Source organism: Engraulis encrasicolus, chromosome 11, assembly GCF_034702125.1.
Source record: "Engraulis encrasicolus isolate BLACKSEA-1 chromosome 11, IST_EnEncr_1.0, whole genome shotgun sequence".
Classification (NCBI taxonomy): Eukaryota; Metazoa; Chordata; class Actinopteri; order Clupeiformes; family Engraulidae; genus Engraulis; species Engraulis encrasicolus.
In genome coordinates this window covers 18,700,998-18,721,803 of record NC_085867.1, presented here as the reverse complement: position 1 = coordinate 18,721,803, position 20,806 = coordinate 18,700,998, and the positions used below count along the sequence as shown (strand labels likewise).

At 42.4% G+C, this 20,806-nt stretch overlaps 2 protein-coding genes across 2 annotated transcripts in view; one reads left to right on the top strand and one right to left on the bottom strand.

The window, feature by feature from the left end:
- Positions 1-16,138, top strand: part of slc45a2 (solute carrier family 45 member 2) — a 55,777-nt gene extending 39,639 nt beyond the window's left edge. The window contains exons 5-7 of the mRNA XM_063210123.1: positions 3,778-3,901; positions 6,207-6,412; positions 15,863-16,138. Of these exons, the coding sequence (XP_063066193.1) occupies positions 3,778-3,901; positions 6,207-6,412; positions 15,863-16,090 (558 nt within the window). The 3' untranslated portion in view covers positions 16,091-16,138. The remainder of the gene's footprint in view (positions 1-3,777; positions 3,902-6,206; positions 6,413-15,862) is intronic.
- A 319-nt stretch (positions 16,139-16,457) lies between these two features.
- rxfp3 (relaxin family peptide receptor 3) lies at positions 16,458-17,829 on the bottom strand. The gene has a single exon (XM_063211128.1). It carries the CDS (start codon positions 17,827-17,829, stop codon positions 16,603-16,605), a length of 1,227 nt encoding a protein of 408 aa, XP_063067198.1. The 3' UTR covers positions 16,458-16,602.
- Positions 17,830-20,806: the final 2,977 nt, after the last annotated feature.

Sequence of the window (20,806 nt, the reverse complement as noted above, 5' to 3'; positions counted from 1 at the left end):
TTTACACCGTCGTCATTGCAATCTTGAATGCATTTCACGTTTCATGGAAAGCATTTGTTTTACTGTTTGTTGATTTGATTGCATTGTGTTATTCCAAGCCTGCATATAAACAAATTAGAAGCAAAAAAAAGACGTGCATTACGCGAGTGATGTCTTGATTGGTTTAGGAACACTTATTTCAATTATAATAATGGAGAAACGTGGCGTGTTTTTTTTCCTGAGTGCTTCGGGACCTGCCTGCCATCAAAGGTAATAAATGGCATGAAGGACATGCAAGGTCGTTCACTTTGTGCTTCATGGTTGTCTGTTTCCGTCAGCGAGGAGCGGGAAAAGAGGATGGTGGGTGGGGCAGACAGAAACATATTTTTCTGTCAGTCAGGACCGGATCTAGCCATTTTTGGGCCCTAGGCGAAATATCAACATGGGGCCCTAAAAAGACATTATATAGACATAAAATTCTGTGTTTTGGTGCTATTTCAGTCTTTGAGTTACATATATCTTTCATTACTTTGCACAAGTGACAAAGCCTACTTTTTTGTGTGTTTACTGCAACTGGTGAGACAGGTGGGGCCCCTATGGAGGGCAGATTTGGTCAGGGCCCTAGGCATTTGCCTAGGTTTGCCTAATGGAAAGTCCGCCTCTGCGGTCAGTGACATGAGCTTCTTTACCATGCACGGTGCAAACTGTGCAGCCAACACTCCCTCTGTGAACTTACATAAATCCTTTACGCAGAAGGAGGAGTGAGGAGCATGCATTCATACAGTCCTGTTTGACTTAACCTTGCCCATTCCCCCCATTACTGATTCAATGTACTCACTGTTTGAGAGAGAGAGAGAGAGAGAGAGAGAGAGAGAGAGAGAGAGAGAGAGAGAGAGAGAGAGAGAGAGAGAGAGAGAGAGAGAGAGAGAGAGAGAGAGAGAGTGAATAAGACGGTATGTGAAAATAATGATTGGCACTGTGGGCAGTATTTTAAGTGCAAATCTATGTGAGCTTGTGAAATAAGCATTAGAGTACAGCTGGGGAGTTTCATTATGAACTCCATGAGGGCAGGAAACACACGTTGCAGATGTTTTGATGCTTTTGTTGGCAAGTTGTTTTATTGATGGATCCATCTGTTTTATATTTAAGTCCAATTTTGTATGCGCAAGGGCACATATAATTTGTTCTTTTAGAAATTAGTTCTAGATGACATTTTTCTTTTATGTGTCAATCTTTTAGATGGATGTAACCCCAAATTGTAGTCACCATGGATGTACATACAGTGAGTCCAATATGTATTTGATCCCTTGCTGATTTTGCCGGTTTGCCCACTAATAAAGACATGATCAGTCTATACATTTATGATAATATGTATTCAAACATGGAGAGACAGAATATCAAAAAGAAATTCCAGAAAATAACTTAAAATAATATATTTTAATTTATTTGTATTCAATTTAGGCCAATAAGTATTTGACCCCTCTAGCTAAAGAGGATAAAGTGCTTTGTGGCAAAGCCCTATATGTCTAGCACTGAGGTTAGATGCTTCTTTTAGTTAATGACAATGTTTGTGCATATAGTAGAAAATATTTTTTGCCCATTTTTCTTTGCACATTATCTCTAAAACATTAATAGTTTGTGGCTGTAGCTTGGCAAATGGGAGGTTCAGTTCTCTCCATAGAATTACTATAGGGTTAATATTTGGAGACTGTCTAGGCCACTTCACGACTTTAATATGCTTCTTATTGAGCCACTCCTTTGTTGCATTGACTGTATGTTGTGTATTATTGTCATGTTGGGAGATCCAAAAATGGCCCACCCTTCAGTGTAGTGGTGGAGGGAAGGACGTTTGCACTCAGGATTGCACATTACATGTCTCCCTCCATCCATTCATTGACGATGCGAAGTTGTCCTGTGCCTTGCCCAGACAAACACCCTCAAACCATAATGATACCACTTTCATGCATGATGGTGAGGAGGGTGTTCTTGGGATCATAGACAGCAGTACTCTTTCTCAAAACACATTGAATTGTGATAATGTCAAACAGCTTGATTTTGGTTTCATCTGACTACAGCACCTCCTTATCATATCCTAAACCAGTCTGATGTTTGTTGGCAAACCTCAAGTGGGACTGCGCCGGTTCCTTCTGAAGTAGAGGTACCATGTGTGCACTACAGGATTTTAAACCTCTGTGGCATTAAGTGCTACCAGTAGTTTTATCAGTGATTTTGGTCAGTAGCTTTGATATCATTGCCTAGTTCATCCCGTACAGCTCTAGGGTGATTTCTTTCTGTTCTCATGATTATCAAATCCCTACAAAAGGTCAAATCTTGTATAGAACCCCAGACAGGCTGATGGATAGTCATTTTGTATTCCTCACATTTTGGAAGAAATGCATCAACAGCTGGGTCATTAATACCCAGTCTCTTTCTTGTGGCTTTGCAGTCCATTTAATCTTTGTTCAGGTCTAACATCGTGTCCCTGATATCATTTGACCACTCTTTGGTCTTTCCCATGCTGGTGAGGTTGGAGTGTGACTGATTCACTCATACTATGGACTGATTCTGCTGATTCAATGTGTCTTTTATGCATGTTAGTATGTACAGGTGTCTTTAATTCAGATGACAAGTTGATCGGAAGTGCCCATCTGGTCTGTGGGCCCGGAACTGTAATCAGTTGGCAGGGGATCAAATACTTATTTTGCTCGATGAAATGGAAATAAATTAATATATATTCTCTTCAGTTAATTTCTGGATTTTCTTTTTGATATTCTGTCTCTCCATATTAGAATACATATTATCATAACATTTATTGACTGATCATGTCTTTTTTAGTAGGCAAACCAACAAAATCAGCAAGGGATCAAATACATATTGGACTCACTGTACATACATACATACAGTGTGGTGTATTTTTTAACAAATGAAGAGAGACATCTTAATTACAGTTATCTCAAGTTCATAACACAATTAAAGTACATTTTTAATTAATGCACCATTTCCCTGGACTAAATTGTCATCCGCAATGTTTGTAAAGCCGCAATTAGTGATTAAGCAAACACATCAAGTGGTTAAGAGCATGCTTGCCATTTTAGAGATTATTGAAATAATGAAAACAAAATGGTATGTAGCCACGGATGCTGAACACACAAAATAAAATGTAATCAAAGTTTGGGTAATTATAATTTGCAAAGGAAGGAGGTCCTGATGGCATTCGTGTTTCCCGCTCCGCAATCAGCATGCAGTGGTAAAGCGCCTTTCTTTCCTTTATGGCAGTACACTTGTCACAGATAGAGAGATTTACGTCTGCTGTTGAGAATGCACAGTGCTTTATTTTCATGTCATCCAGTCAGTCATCCGTATCAAGCATCAACAAGCGGCTACGTTACCTAGGATCATGGAGCCCCAGGGAAAAGACACTAACAGGGCCCCTCATGCGGCCTGTCTAGGTCACAATAGGGCCCCCATCCACCACAAATACAGGAGGGCCCCTTTTTGGGCCTTGGGGCAAATGCTTTTCTCTGCCCCACTTACAGTTCCGCCCCTGTCTGGGATGAAGCTATAATTACAGTGCGGCTTATCGGGGCCGTCTGAGGGCTAACGGAAGCCATCAAAGAGCGGCGGTCCCGTCCACCAGTGCTCTTCGCATCTTCCAGCTCATTTCGTCTCCTCTCAGCCTCTCTTCTAGGTAAATGATGGTGTCCATTGCAAAGTCCCAAGACGCCATTTACTTCTAATCAACCTCTTTTGTTGCATCTCTCCCTTCCTCCCTCCCTCTACCCTCCCTCTCTACCTTAGATTGTGTACAAAGGGGACCCCTACGCCGAGCACAACTCGACGGCCTACGCCACCTACGAGAGGGGGGTGGAGGTGGGCTGCTGGGGCCTGTGCATAAACGCTGTGTCATCTGCTCTCTACTCGTGTAAGTGCCCGGGTCTTCATCATCTTTATCAACTTAGCTGTCCTCATCATCAGACGGCACCCGGGGGATTTGATGGGATGAAAGGAAAGGTGTGGGGTTGAGAGGGGTTGTGGTTGGGGGGTCGAGAACCATTACAGTCTTACAGGAGTACGATGGCCCATGAGGAATTATTGGATTCTTTTGACTCGCTGACCCCATGGTTATGGGTGTTTTCATTTTGGAGAGCGGTGACGTGCTTTGAATGGATGCTTATCTGTCCTGGTGAAACTGCACTGCAGATCAAAAAAAATCATTGCAGGGGAATGTAAATGTAATGTAATGTATGCATGAACGCATCATGGCCATCTCGGCATGGAATGGCAGAGTGTCAGCTATTAAGTTCTGCTATCACAATTTGAAATTGAGTTTACTTAACTCTCAGGGCGCCCGTTCCGCAACCTATCCTCGTTTCATAACACTCAAGCTTTTTTTTTTTAAATTTTCTATTTTGCTCACGTGGGCGTTCTAACACACGGGTAGGGAACCGAAGATTTGCCTCAAGATTGCATCTCGCTATACTACATAACTCTTATAACACTTGCACAGCGGGAGGGGTAAGGTAGGCAAGCAGATAAGACTGCGCCCGCTGAAGATGGACTGTATGGAGGTGGGGAGTGTCAGTTGGGGGGCGGCACCAGGAGCAAGATAAACAGTAGGGATTCTGTCTTCTGGATGATACCCAGGGAGGACCTCTCACCTTTTCAGATTCTTATACTCCCTCCAGCCAAGCCTGCTCAGCAGTACACCATACTGTGGTTCACTGGCTCAGCTGACAGCATCATTTTGGTGTTTGAGCACCTCTGTCCCTCCCTTCCTCTCTCTCTGTCTCTGTCTCTCTGTCTCTGTCTCTCTCTCTCTCTCTCTCTCTCTCTCTCTCTCTCTCTCTCTCCCTGAGAGACTGATCCTGAGCCCGAGCGTGATTAATCATCCCAGTAGTGAGAGCAACAGCTTTCCCTGTGCACCCGGCAAAACACCGGCCCGTTGCTTTGTCTTGGACAAACAGAGACAGTAATTAAGCCACATGAAAGAGTGTACTATATAGGAGATTAACAGATAATTAACGGATCTTTGTGCCCCGCTAAGACCCATTTTGATGAAGCCACAGCCAAGTCAGCATGTTGACAAAAGGAGAACCGAAAACGAGGTTATCTCTAGAGAATCCTTGATCCTCTTTTTTTTATTCATTTTACAAAATGTCCATGAAAGCATTCATTATTACGAGATAATTCATTATTAATTAGTTGTTAATTGATCACTACAGCTTAAGATGCCATCAGATGCTTTAATGTCCTTTGGTTTGACTCCAAGGTTTGACTCCAAAGGGTTAATGTGACCAAACCTATGCAATAAAGGCTTATAAAACTTTTGCATAATGAGAATGCCTTACAGTTGAGTCACATGAAAGAGTGTACCGTATAGGAGAGCGTCATTAAGGGGTCTTTTGATCATGTTTAAGCCACAGCCAAGTCAGCATGTTGACAAAAGTAGAACCAAAACCGAGGTTATCTTCTAGAGAATCCTTGACCCTCTTTTTATATTCATTTTACAAAATGTCCATGATAGCATTCATTATTACTCGATAATTCATTATTAATGAGTAGTTAATTAATCACTACAGCTTCACCCTAATTAGGCTATTTTATGATGCCATTAGATGCTTTAATGTCCTTTGGTTTGACTCCTTGATGAAGGCTAGATTGCTAAAACATTTATTAGGTCTTTTATTAAATTAAAGGGTTAATGTGACCAAACCTTTTCAATAAAGGCTGTTTAAAGTTTTGCATAATGAGAATGCCTTACAGTTGCTCTTAATCTTGAATCTATGTTTTTTGTAGGGATATGACTTCATTTATTAATTAATTACTTATTCATGATTAATCACACAAGATTTTTTGTTCCATATGAAAATCGTTTAGTTAATCATTTAGATCATCATCATCATCATCATCACATTACATTACATTACATTGCAGTTAGCTGACGCGACTTACAACTATTATTTCTCAGGGTATTGGTTACAGTCCCTGGAGCAATTTGGGGTTAGGTGCCTTGCTCAAGGGCACTTCAGCCATGGATGGAGATGTAGGTAGAGGTCAGGGGGGTTTCGAACCGGCAACCCTTAGGATTGAAAGACCAACTCTCTTAACTCTCTATTCATCATCATCATCATCATCATCATCATCATCTACATCCTCATCATTATCATCATTATTAACATTGTCAACATTATTAACATTATCATTATCATTATCATGTTTATTATCAGATGCCCAGAGGCTGCTGCTGCCGTACATTGGTCTGAAGGGTCTCTACTTCGTGGGCTACTTCGTCTTCGGCCTGGGCACCAGCCTCATCGGCCTGTTCCCCAACGTCATCGCCACACTGACCCTCTGCAGCGTGTTCGGAGTGATGTCCAGCACCCTCTACACCATGCCCTTCAACCTCATCTCCGAGTACCACAGGGAGGAGGAGGTGAGCAATGCAATCAGAGATTCTTTAAGTATAGAGATATGCCAACATAATAGGTTTCTATGGGCACCTAACATGACCAGGTTCCGGTCTGCCTAAAGGGGCGTGTCATAATGCTCCTAGCACTGAATAGAACAGTCCTCAGGTCTGCCTAAAGGGGGATTTCCCCCCCAATAATAGAACCCGGAAACAATGGGCCAATGGGACCTCTCTCTCTCTACTCTCTCTGGCCCTGCCTAAAGAAAGCGATGTAGGCCTACACACAGCGCTCTTCAGATTTTTTCTTTATTTTTTCGCCCAAGAAAAATCCAAAAGAAAAATCTGAAGAGCGCTGTCCATCGCTTCCTTTAATTCATCTACTGCATGTTTTATGTCGGATTCAACCAAAACTGTGAGTCATTAGGCGATAATGTGAGCGCGTCTCCTCCTCTTTTCAATCTCCGTGCCTGCCGGGGTGTCGTGTCGATATGACCTACAGTACAAATGGCTGCGTAATGGTTAAGATTAGAAGTGAAATGAAAACCAAACTGGGAAACTCCAACTCCCATTGTCATTGTGACACAGCACACAAGTGAAAGCTGCACACCACACACAATGAAATTGCCTTTATGCCTCACCCGTGCAAGGGGGCAGCCCCCAATGGCGCAGTGAGGTGGGATGGTACCATGCTCAGGGTTCCTCAGTCATGGAGGAGAATGGGGGAGAGTACTGGTTAAATACTCCCCCCACCAACCTGGCGGATTGGGAGTCGAACCGGCAACCTTTGGGCTACAAGTCTGACGCCCTAACTGCTTACTCATGACTGCCCAAAATTCCTGTTAGAAATAGGATTTAGGTTTAGTTTGAAAGCCCATTGGCTTATGTTACAATGCCTATTGGTAGCTCCGACCTCATGTCTGAATGTGTTGCAGCTGCCTTTCTCACACTGCAGTTTTGTCACTGGCCCTGCTTATAGGGTTAAGGTGAAAAAGGAAGTGTGCCTCTTCAATTTCTTAGTGGAATCAGCCAAGTTGGCAATACTATGGCGAACCCGGAAAAATAAAAATCTTGGGGAGGGGACAACAGACCCCGTGGAAGTTTTAAAGGGGATGGTGGGGTGTAGCGTCAAGGTGGAGTTCGCATATTACAAATTGGTGAATGATGTAGATGTCTTTTTGGGAATTTGGGGATTGGGAGGAGTGATGTGGATGAGGAGGAGAGGTTGGTGTTGAGGCTGTAAGGAGGGAACTGGTTTGGTTTGGTTTTTGGTTTTGTTTTTTTCTTTGCTTTGCTTAAAAAATTATGATGTTTTGAAGGCTTTGTAAAAATCTGAATCTTTTGGTCCAATAAAGGACTTTTTAAACCTCTGTCCGAATAGCACAGGGAGGAGGAGGTGAGCAGTCTTCCTGCCTAACACCCTGCCTGCCTGCCTGCTGACATGCCTGCCTGCTGACCTGCCAGTCAGTGTTGTATCGATATGAGCTCCCAGTCAAGCAGAATTGCTAAGCCATTACAATTGCAACACCTCTAGGGGTTTAGGTTGGGAATAGGGTTTAGGTTATGTACAGCACTGTACACCATGCCCTTTAACCGCAGTGTCATAATAGCAGAATCTCTTATGCTAAAAAACCAACTGTTCACTAGAGAATGTTGATCACGGAGGAGTGCTGCTTCACTTTTTTCTCTTTAGCAGGTGCTCTTTGGCTCAAGGAAAATAAAGTTTCTTAAAAGTTTCTTAAAATTATGGTCAGGCTTAGCTCCAGTTGTGGCTGTTGAACTTCACCAGCAGTGTGCCTTGGAATCTTTGGCAAACCTTATCAACAGCCACAACTGGAGCTAAGTCTGACCATCATTTTAAGATAGCAGAATCTCTGTCTTTGTTGTGCTTTGTAACAAACAACACAGTTGCCCAAAAGCTTACCATCATTGATATACTGACTTTCCGTACTGATATAGCAACTTTTGCCTCTCTTTCACTATCACTGCAAAGTGGTAGGCCTATTAACTGAATATTGTGTCCTAAAAAACAATTTCCCCTATGTTGTCGTAAATCAACCTAAAAAATAAATATCAATGAATCTTACTCCTTTTACATATTATAAGGAACATGCCAAGTCCCCCTAAAAACTCTCTCTCTCTTTCACTCTCTAATAGATAACCTTTGGTGAGACTAACTCCAGACATCTGGATAGACAAATCGTGATGGCGTTTTCAAAAATATTATGAGTTACTTAGATTGACAGACACACACACACACACACACACGCACACGCACATGCACACGCACACACACACACACACACACACACACACACACACACACACACACACACACACACACACACACACACACACACACACACACACACACACACACACACCCCCCACACACACACACACACACGCAACTGCTTTATTCTGAGCCATTACCCATTCAGTCCCATGGATGTTAACACCTGCAATAAATCAATCAGTAATTAAATCCAGGAGAGTATAATTGTTTGCCTTTGGGTGGGGGTTTTCGGCTAAGAGAGTTGATTAAGACAGATGGCTCGGGATACTCCTTCAGAATAGCAAAAGACTTTTTGGCATGACTCACCCGTGTCAAGTCTCACTGAATGAACAGACTGCACACGGCAAACGTGCTTGAGAAGCTGAATTCGGGGGAGCGGCCAATCAAAGCTCATGTTTCGAAAATATAGACATGCCATTGGTTGATGCTGAACTGCATCATAGCTCATTATCATACGTATTGTTAACTGAAGTTTTTTACTTCACTTTTGCCTCTTGCTCAGGAACACTTTTAGAGTTCACATGTTAGAGACTAATACACGCCTAATTCTGCTTGTATAAGTAACTTATAAAACATGTGTTAGGCAAAGTCAATAGCCTACTAGGTCCTTATTAGGATTAAATCCGTAATGAAGTCCTTATTGCAAAATGAAAAATTATGAATTCTGCTTCTTTTAAGTCACTTATACAGACAGTTAGGCATGTATTAGGCATGTGTTACTGTACAGTTACTGTAGTTGCTCAAGTCACTGAATCGGGTAATCCCAGGCCAGGCCATTAACTAGACATTTTCAAATACAGAGGTCAAATACTGTGCGCTGTACTGCATACTGGACATTTAGAATCCTTCAAACACCAGTCAAACTCTTAAGTTTGTTTTCATTAATTATTGCCTTGAGGATAATTTGGGGTGGCATATACAGATTGAATTTATCATTGTTGATCATTTATCAATTTTCATCATAGATAAATTTCACATTACTGAAAAAAACATGACCTGACCTCAGGACATGACCTCTGTGTCCTCAATGGTAGTTACGGCCATGATCCCAGGCCAGGTTCACGAACATCCATGTGCATGTGACTGAGCAATTTATATACATTCAGCTGTGCAAAGTGGCCATGCTTGTTATTGGATGACTATAATTTCCATGCATAGTGTAAGGCCCAGCACGTGCGGTAGAAAGCTCTTATGCAAATTTAGCAAATGAATGTGCTCAGTGTCCACACACTCTCAAACGTGTGTGTGTGTGCGCGCGCACGCACATGTGCGTTTGTGTGCGCACATGTGCGTTTGTGTGTTTGTGAGATAGAGAGCATGTGTGTGTGCCCGTGTGCTTGCGTGCATGCATTTTTATACAGTATGTACTGTATGTGTGCTTGTCAGTGCGCATATGTTCTAATAATTACCGTGTCAGCCACTGAGCCCTGAGATGGCACTCTGTAATCTTGCTCGACACAGAAAAAGGAAATGTGGCATCCATACACATGTAAAAACATTTACTTATCCCCCCGGTGACATGCTCACACAGTGACCACATTTGACAAGCCGAGCAAAAATAAATACAGATAACATGGCAAACGGATTCATAAGCCATTGAAAATACTTCCATGTCATTTCTGGAAGGGCTTAAATCAGTGTAGGACAGCCATGAGAGCGATATGATTATAGTCCTTGGGGGAGGATTGGCAGATCCAGACCGACACTCCATGACATGGGGGTGTCTTATGCTGCATGATGGGTAATTGGGAGGGAGGGCACCAAACAGGCAGAGACCCCCCAACAATATGGACACACACACACACACACACACACACACACACACACACACACACACACACACACACACACACACACACACACACACACACACACACACACACACACACACACACACACCTATTCATGCTAACATCTATTGTTATATGTGCACGCGCGCACACACACACACACACACACACACACACACACACACACACACACACACACACACACACACACACACACACACACACACACACACACACACACACACACACACACACACACACACTTTATACACACAACAACAAGCCAACAAGCATGGCAGATGCTGAGGCACCTTGCAACATAATGGAACATTATATAATTGTATTCTTGGGCATTGAATGTGTGCATCCCTTTTCCAATCATCATCACCCCCTGTGGGGTGTCTTCTTGCACAGCGTGTTTACGGACACATAGGCGGTGGTGTGACGTCAAATGCAGCGGCATATCTTATTATGGGTGCCAAAACATCTTATCGTTGCCTGGTGACGGCTTTTCCTTCCCGCACAAATTGAGAACATACAGTATGTCACAGAAATGAGAGATGCCTGAAGAAGATCTATGATCGAAACGTTGCTCCTAATAAATGAAGTCTTTTGCAAGCAGTGTGCAGATCCTTTCCCGCTCCTACATATGACAATCTTTTGATTTGGCACCTGCTGATGCTTTTTTGCTGGATGTGCGCACTTTCCACTACACAGAAATGAGTACACCCCTCACATTTTGGCAGATTTGTAAGTATATCTTTTCATAGGACAACATTAAAGACATTTCACTTTGTCACAATCAATAGTAATCTGTATACAATTTACATAACTGCTTTAATTTGTTGCTCACTCAAAAAAATAAAAATCCAGCCATTAATATTTAAACATGTACCCACTGACCCACTGAAGAGGGTCAGTAGACTGAAGCGTTGCAGTGAACCATGCAAATGTGATCAGTGCGGGAGCTTTCTTTTCTTTAACGTTGGTGACCCAGGGGTTCCACTCCAACGTACCTGACCAAGGAGGTGTGCAAGACTGCCCTACCATTTCAGAACGCAGTATCTTGAAAATGGTCGAAAATGGGTTTAGACGGGAAACTGGCTTTAAAATACCTTCTTTTTCTTGTGTTAAAAAATGTTGGTCCAACTTGGTCCCTTTTCAGAAAAAAAATGATAAAAACCGATTATACTGCGCTTTTTGGTTTCAGGAGGTTACGTTGTACTAGCCAAGAATGCAGTATATCGCGCAATATACTCCACTTCTCCATTGACACCGTGGTTTTGGTGTAGACAGTAATACCACAACAGAACGCAGTATATTGATTTTTCAGCTAGAAATGAATGACAATGTTGTTTTGTTTTTTTTTCTTGTGTGCATAAAATTCCAAAGTAAAGAAAGCTCCCGCACACTGTTCACATTTGCATGGTTTAATGCAACGTTTCGGTCTACTGACCTTCTTCAAGCAATTAATTGCTTGAAGAAGGTCAGTAGACCGAAACGTTGCATTGAACCATGCAAATGTGAACAGTGTGCGGGAGCTTTCTTTACTTTAACGTTGGTGACTTTGGGGTTCCACTCCTACGCACCTGACCAAGGAGGTGTGCAAGAATTCTTCACTTACCAACGTGCATAAAATTCCACCATAAAAAAGTATTATATGGAAGTGTCATCACCACTTCACCTCCAACACAGTTGCGTGGCCAGAAAGGAAACTTTAAAGCCTTTTTTTCCCTCAGTTTGCCATTTCGAATTATACTGCGTTCTGAAATTGTAGAGCAGAAGAGTTCTACACAAACTTAACATGTACCCACAAAAGTGGTTATCCTCAGGTTAAATCCCTCGGAGAGTGTCTGAGAAGGGGCCGTGTTAGCCTGAAGTGTCTTGAAATGAAAAGTGAATAAAAGAGAGCTCATCAGTGTGTGTTTCATCCCTGCCTTACATTGAACTTTTACATTTTGAATCTGTTCCTGCCTAAAAGTGATACAGTATGTGTGAGATTTGACTGAAATCCAATAGAGTGTCATGATGTGATTCAGTAGTTGTAGTACAGTACATGTTGACATTCCTTAAGGTGAAATTCAGCTCTCCAATGTTGATGGCATTTATTCAGCCCTAAACAGTGTCAGTCCCACTCTCATGCTTGATTTTACAGACCGGGAACTTTTCCTTGTAGAAATCACTTTCTTACCACTATACGTAATTGACAAAATCTAAAGCAAATTTGTTTATCTTGGCCTCATCAGAGACGGAGTAAGATTATGGGTTGGTAGAACCATGATGTGTGGTCTGATGACACCAAGATAAACCAATCTGCTTTAGATGATGTGTGTGTGAAAAATGATTTGTACAAAGAAAAGTTAGGCCTACCGGTCTGTACAATCAAGCATGGAAGTGGGACTGACATGTTTTGGGCCTGCTTGAATAATGCCAATATTGGAAAGCTGAATTTCACCAAAAGAAACATGCATGTCAACATATGGCCTACTATGACTACCTAAGCAAATCATGATGATCTCTATGGCATTTTAACATAGGGTGTACTCACTTTTTTTTAGGTACATTTTTATACAGTAGTGCCTGTGTTTCAAATTATTTTGAGTGAACAATACATTGAAGTGGCTTTAGCCTACAAGTTGTACGCTGGCTACTGTTCATTGTAGCAAAGTAAAATGTCTTAAAGGGACACTGTGTGAGATTTTTAGTTGTTCATTTCCAGAATTCATGCTGCCCATTCACTGATGTTACCTTTTTCATGAATACTTACCACCACCATCAAATTTTAAGTATTCATTATGACTGGAAAAATGGTCCGCCAATTTGCATTTCCAAAAATAGCCATTTTTAGCTGCAAAAATGACTTTACTTGGACCATACTAGAAAATATTTGATTATTACGTAGTAAACTTTCATGTAAATATCAAATTTGGCGATAGCCAACCCAGTTTCAATGAGCAGCATAATTGCAGTACCTTTTTTGACCATATCCATTGCACAGTGTCCCTTGAAATGTTTTCCGATGAAAACATGTACTTACAAATCTGCAGAAAAGTGGGGGGTGTACTCATTTCTGTGACATACTGTACATGTACATGCCAAGCGAACACGGCTCTCATTGTGTGAAAGTATAACAGAATGATGTGCTCGGATTTCACACCTATACCTCTTTGCTGTATGAGACTCCCATCTGGAGCTTCAACATCCGCACACCATTCACCGCGCACCATTCACCATTCACCATTCATGCAATGCCAATGACGGCTTTGGCTGGATGCAAAACGACGTAATCTGACCAAGACCTCCCCCCCCCCCCAAACGTATAAGGCCACCAGTGGTCTTTGAATGAAGTGCTAGAAATTTGAAGTTTAAAACACTCATTTTAAACCGAATAGAAGATTTGCCTTGTTACCTAATTTTGGGCAAATATAAGATCAAGACATAGATTATAAAAAAAGATACTTTTTTTTCAATTGTTTTAAGCTAACAACTATCTATTTATCTATTTAATTTAAAATGTCCCATCAATACATTTTGCAGTGTTTCCCCAAAGATGAGCTTCAACAAACATTTGTACCGGTATATGAATTAAATGGCAAGTTGGCATAGTGCCATCATGTGGTAGGTGAATTAACTTCTGGAAATGTGGAATTTAATGTATTTCTCCTACACCAAGTCACATTTGCACAAGTTGTGGTGGACATGAGTTCAATACATTAGAGATGTGAAATTGTGCAGGGGTTTTGGATATCACACCATTTCACCTTGTCTTGGTCTCTCATTGCTTTGGTCATAGTCTACTCTTGGACTCCAGTAGAGCAATCTAAAAAGAATTTGTGCATACATCAGGCCACACATAATCACCAAAAAGCCATACTATAACACAACAAAAACAGTCCTGTATTACGGTACATTGCTTTTAACATTCATTCAACATTCATTTCAAAACAGAGTTATTTTCAATGTTCTTTGTTCAGAACAAACAGCTGAGCCACAATAACCATCACACTGCCAAGACTATGCCCAAAGAAACATGCACCATTACACCACCTCATGTTGCCTGCCACATGTAGTGCCACATATTCCACTTTTTCATAACAGTCATGAAAATGCAGTTTAACCATTTCTATCATTTGAGCATGTATTACGTACAGCCATGCAACTTGCCATGCCCCATGTCAGGTGCGAGGGCCTAGGAACACCGCTTGATACTGTCGTAATGAGGACCAAGAAAGCCCTTGATTTTGCTTAACACATCTTATAACTCACACATACTTTACAGACAATAATTACTTCTGCCAAAGGAGGTTATGTTTTTTTAATCATGTTTAAGAGGCAAATGTATGTCAACCGTATTCGGAAAAATCTTAACAAACGAATAGCAGGCAGAATTTTATCTTTGTAATCCAGGGATGTCCGACCCCCTACACCTACAGGTTAATTGAAAATACAAGGAGTGAAAGGTGTTCAGACTATGGAGAGATGCTACACTTGTTGCAAGTCTAGACAGTAATCTCTGCTGTGAAGTAGGAATCTGTGTGCGTGTGGTAATCAATATTGATCAGATTTAATTAGAGACTGGAGGCAGGCTTACCTCTGTGATGGAAATCAAGAGGCAGCAGTTGTAGAGGTGGACTAAATCCCAGAAGAGCCAGCTGAATTTGATTTGTTTGATTTTCAATTCATAATATTTTGAAGAAACTGAAATGAATGCTTTAATTATGCACTAGATGTGAAACTGAATCAATAAAGCATTCAGAAAATAAATAACTAGTGTGTGAGCTCAACAACGTGTTTATTTAAAAATATATATATATTTAAGCTTAGTCTTTTTCACTCCCTGGGGAACACGTTTTTGTTAAATCCCAGGCACATTTTCAGCTCACTGTTACAATGTATTTGTACTCAATAATTGTCTTCATTCTAATAATTTGTTTGAAACTGTTCTCTCTCTGTCTGTCTGTCTTTCTTTCTTATGCACACACACACACACACACACACACACACACACACACACACACACGCACGCACGCACGCACGCACGCACGCACGCACGCACGCACGCACGCACGCACGCACGCACGCACACACACACACACACACACACTCTCTCTCTCTCTCTCTCTCTCTCTCTCTCTCTCTCTCTCTCTCTCTCTCTCTCTCTCTCTCTCTCGCTCTCTTATCCTCTCTGTCTCTCTCTCTCTCGCTCTCTTCCCCAATCCCCCCTCTCCCTCCCTCCTTCCTCCCTAAATCCCCTCCTCCATTTCTACCCTTCTCCCTCTACTCCCCTCTCCAACTCCCTCCTCCATCTCCACCTCTTCTCTCTCTCTCTCTCTCTCTCGCTCCCTCTCTCTCCACCTCCTTCCATGTCCATCTCCACTCTCCTCCCGACAGGAGCGGAGGAAGCTGGGTCTGGAGGAGCCATCGGTGCACCGGCGGGGCATGGGCGTGGACTGCGCGGCCCTGACATGCATGGTGCAGCTGGCTCAAATCATAGTGGGCGCCGGGCTGGGAGCCCTGGTCAACCTAGCAGGCAGCGTCATAGTGGTGGTCCTCTCAGCGTCGACGGTGTCCCTCTTCGGCTGTGTCTTCATTGCCCTCTTCATCAGAAATGTGGATTAAGCCATGTAAAAAAATATTATGTATTATGTATAAAAATTATATAATAAAATTTCCTAATTGCCTTTACTTAGTTTTTTGTGTGTGGCCATGTGCCATTTAATGTTGAACATGGAAAGTATGGAGCTGATGGAAAAGAATAGGATACTGAATATCAAGGTTTGTGGAGAAGTGTTAAACCAGACAGAATCTGAATTAAAAAATCTGCTCTTGTAATAGCTTGATATTTATGTTTTCCCAAATATTACATTGGCCTTGATTTGAGGTGTGTGCCTCTAGTGCATTACTTCTGGTTCTGTTGGAGGGGGTGAAACAATTCATTACACGTAAAAATGTATTCAATTCATTTATGTTTACTGCAATGGGCACAAACAGTATCTCATCACCGTCTCCGCACAGATGACAAGACATGTTTCCATGACTTACAAAAATGTCATTTTTAAAGTCAAAAGGACGATATAGGAACTCTGGCTAATAAAATGCCTACACATATTTTCCAACAAGTGACTGAGCAGTTAGGTGCTGTTAGGTAGGATGTCGTTCTTCCCGCTGTACATCGCCACACCAGGTGGGTAGAAAATGAGCGCCGGCTCTTGCGGACTCAGGGGTGCCAGAGCATTCGCCTGTGCGTCTGGCTCCGGCTTGGTCGAAGCTGTGATGGGTCTCATGTTTGTGACTGAGGGAGAGGTAATCTGCCAAAATAGTTTCCTCAGAGCTTTCCTGAATTCTCTCCTCATCAAACAGTACAGAATGGGGTTTAGGCAGCTGTTGGAATGCGCCAAGCAAACGGATACGGGGAATATGTAAGCTTGGGTCGTGTAATATTCGTCGCTGAAATGAACAACGTTGAGTTTGATAAGAATGCCCCATGCTGTCAAGGCTTGGTTGGGCAACCAGCAGAGGAAAAACGAGAGAACAACAATTGTCACTGATTTCGTTACCTTGGAACGTCTCTTGGCGCTTGACGTATTGACATTTTTATTGGTGATGAAGCGCAAAAGCAGCAGGTAACAGACCGAAATGATTCCCAGCGGAATGAGGAATCCCAAAAGTACTTTTTGCGCGTGGTAAAGCCCCAGCCAAAACGGCGCGTCGCCTTTTCTGACTGGAAATTTCACCAAGCAGAGTTCTACGTTTGACACGGTTGCAGTTGTGGAGAAAACTGCGTTTGGGAGCGCAGCCACTATCGCCGAAATCCAGACGGCCACACTCATCCACCTTGGAGACAGGCGCAGACGGCGGCGTTTGTGTTTGAGCGCAGAGGCTACGGAATAATATCGAGTCACACTCATTGCTGTGAGAAAAAACACACTCGCATACATATTCATTGCAGTCACATAAGAAATGATCTTACACATTGCTTTCCCAAAAAGCCACGTGAAATCCATTGCGTTCTCCACTGCCCAAAAGGGCAAGGTTAAAACAAATTGAAAGTCTGTCACTGCCAAACTGGTGACAAAGAGGTTGATGGACGATTTCTTCCATGCTTGTTTGGATTTCATTAAGTATAAAACAAGTATATTTCCAATTAAGCCAAGTGCGCAGACCACGGAATAAATGACAGAAATAGTTATTCTCAGAATGCCCCATCCGGCGTCGCCAATATAATCGGATTTACCAAACTCGTCAGTGAAATTGTACACGTCCTCCCATGAGCGATTTGTTCTGTTTGCCAAGTCACTGAAATTATTAAAAGCCACAAAAGGAGAGTCGAACGGGTCATCCTCCAGTACCCCTCGCATCACCCAGCGTTGCGACGTATTCCGTTCATTCATGACATCCATTCCATATTCAATCTCCTCGGTGGGAGATGATGAGAATTGTGTTGACAGACAAAAGTCCCAAGTTTAAAGGATACCCCTTCATTTCCCACGCCGATTTGTGACTTTGCTCATCCCGTCTCATCCATTGCGCTCTCTGCTGTTCCTGTTGAAATGGCTATCTGGCAAGGACAAAAGTTTACACTTGCGCAAAGAAGAAGACTCACTCACGTTAAGTAATCTAGGTCTTAATAAGTAAATACTGTAGGAAATGCCAAGCAATCTCTGCCACGCAATGACTCTTAATGCTGACCACCCCGTGGGTGAATATGCTCATATCTGGAGGATGTGCGCGCTGTACAACACGCTACACAGGGAACAACTGGGTTTGGGCTTTTATAACGCTCTGCTGTCGGCGATTGGACAACGCAGCTTTGCTCATCATCACCATCAAAGGTGCGCTCCAAGCAGAGTGCTCCCTGCGATTATGCTGCCCCCCCCCCCCCCCCATGCAATAGCTATCTTCGACAGAAAGAACTCCAGTAAAGAAGTCTACACGTGTTTTGTTATTACATGATAGACTCCTTTATAGTACTATGGTACTATGGGTACTAGTATACAATATAATTTATTATAAAACTATTATTATTATAAAACTATTATTATAAAACTCATTATGGTGGGCCTACCATTATAGGCCTACTATAAAGCCTATTTTAGGCTGCTATATATAGCATAATACTATTTATGCACTCCTCCGTAACATTTTACTGTCAGTCAAAGCCAGTCTTTAAAAAGCCACAGTTATTTTCTATCGAAAGCACAACGTTTTTGTTTTTCACCCATCATATTTCAAACTTGCCTAAAAAATAATGTAAAAGATAGTCGTTCTTTTGGGCTCTTGAGGTCATATTTAATATATTTTGAAATGTTGCTCATTATTGCTGGCAGTAACTAGCTTGGGTTCTCCAGGGTTAATCTGTTTCTGCAGGCTAATTAATCTTGAAATGAGAAAATGTGAATGTCTCGCTCATAAGGACTGTTATTATGCCTAATTGTTATTCACTAATTGTTATCCACTACTTATTTTAATTACAATGATCAGCAACCGTATATAGTTATGGTTGTCTAAACACAAGGACAGCAGTGTCAACATAAAATGTGAAATAATTAGCCAGCCTCCACCAACTAAGCCTACCAGCTCCTGCTTGTCAGAGTAATGGAAATATACTACTGGATTGGGAATCTGCCATACAGGTGCAGGGGCCGTGCAAAAATGCCCAGGCCTTTTTTTGACCCCACACCAGTCCTGGAATATACGTACACACAGGGCCTAGCATATGTAAGGTTTTCATCACAAGTTATTCCACCTATGTTGTTGTTTTGACACAGACTGTTCATGACATATCACACCAGTTTGCTCAGCCTGTCAACTTTTCAAGTTGGTCTTCAAGTCCTTTTCAAGACTCATTTGCCTATCCAGAGGCGCATCTTGCCACCAGGCAAGGCAGGCAGCCGCTTGGGCCCCCCCCCAAACCCCTAGATAGTGAATAACAGCCCACACTTTACCACAGTAGTGGTGATTTTGGTTCAAATGTTCATTCTTTTGCATTTTTGCTTGGGGCCCCATCTGATCCTAGAATCGCCTCTGTGCCTATCCATGTCTGCTTTGGTTGGCAGATACTGTAGTAAATCTATATGGACATATCTATAGACAGACAGATTCTAATGTCAGAATGCATTAGTGACAGGTGGTACGAAAGGTACAGTAACTGTAAAGCATTTCTCTTGCATGTCCCATGCTTGTTATTACAGAAAATAAAAATTACATAAAAGTCAAAAATGCTCTAATTTCCCACAAATGTCTTGCTGCACCCCACCCATTTTTTCTCTTGAAATCTTTGTCTCATCTAATGATGTTTTTCATGTGGTGAACATTGATTTCTGGGATGTTTGACGCAGAATGAAACAGGGTAGAAGAGTGATCAAAAACTGCATGAAATGCCAGACTTCAGAGTTACCTGAGGTAGACTCGTAGTCTCTCAGGGGGTGGGGGTGGGGGGGGGGGGGACTTCAGAGCCATGAGTGTTGAAGAGGCATAGGAGCATGCAAAAGAAAAGCCGTGGTTTTATATTAGTAACACGGTCTGGAGGTCTCGTCTCTCTGCATTACGCAATAGCATATAATAGCAGAGAAAATAGTCCATCGCAAGGTGTTATGTGATAAGCCATATGAATGGCAAAAGCCTGGGCAGTGAAAGCCTGGTTTAAGTGTGTTCCCTTGGATATCTACCAGACAGACAGCCTCGGACAGAGATAGATAGGTAGAGAGAGAGAGAGAGAGAGAGAGAGAGAGAGAGAGAGAGAGAGAGAGAGAGAGAGAGAGAGAGAGAGAGAGAGAGAGAGAGAGAGAGAGAGAGAGAGAGGCAGAGAGGGGCAGAGAGCGAGAGAGAGTATAAGAGCAAAAGAATGAGCAAGACAGAGGATGAGAGAGATGGCAAGAGAGATATAAGATGACCTCATCTCCTCAAAAGATATCCAGTGTGTCATCCTGTTGCATCAGTCATATGTGTAATTAAGCACTGTCAGTAGTCTAATGCCTCTTTTCCACTGGTGGTTTTCGGTTAGGCCTACAATTTGACACAGCGCGACTCGACCGCCACTTTTTGCTTTTCAAATAGGCAGGACACAGCTCAGACGTAAAGCAAAAAGTGGCGGCCAAGTCACGCTGTAGTTCTACCAGAAAACCAGCAGTGGAAAAGAGGCATAAGTGTAACGGAGGCCAACTAGCAGAGTGTGGCGTGGAACGTTAGCAAACCTCCTCATATACATATCGGTAGCACTGGGCTATTGAACTGGTACGTTAGCTCAGCGGTATCGTGCTGTGACTCCCATACCCGAACCGATGCGTTGATGAGGTGGAGAGTTCGAGACCCCGAGAGGAAGACGGACTGCGTGGG

Coding starts and splice junctions, on each gene's coding strand:
- rxfp3 (XM_063211128.1), bottom strand. CDS start 17,829: ATGCGAGGGGTACTGGAGGATGACCCGTTCGACTCTCCTTTTGTGGCT.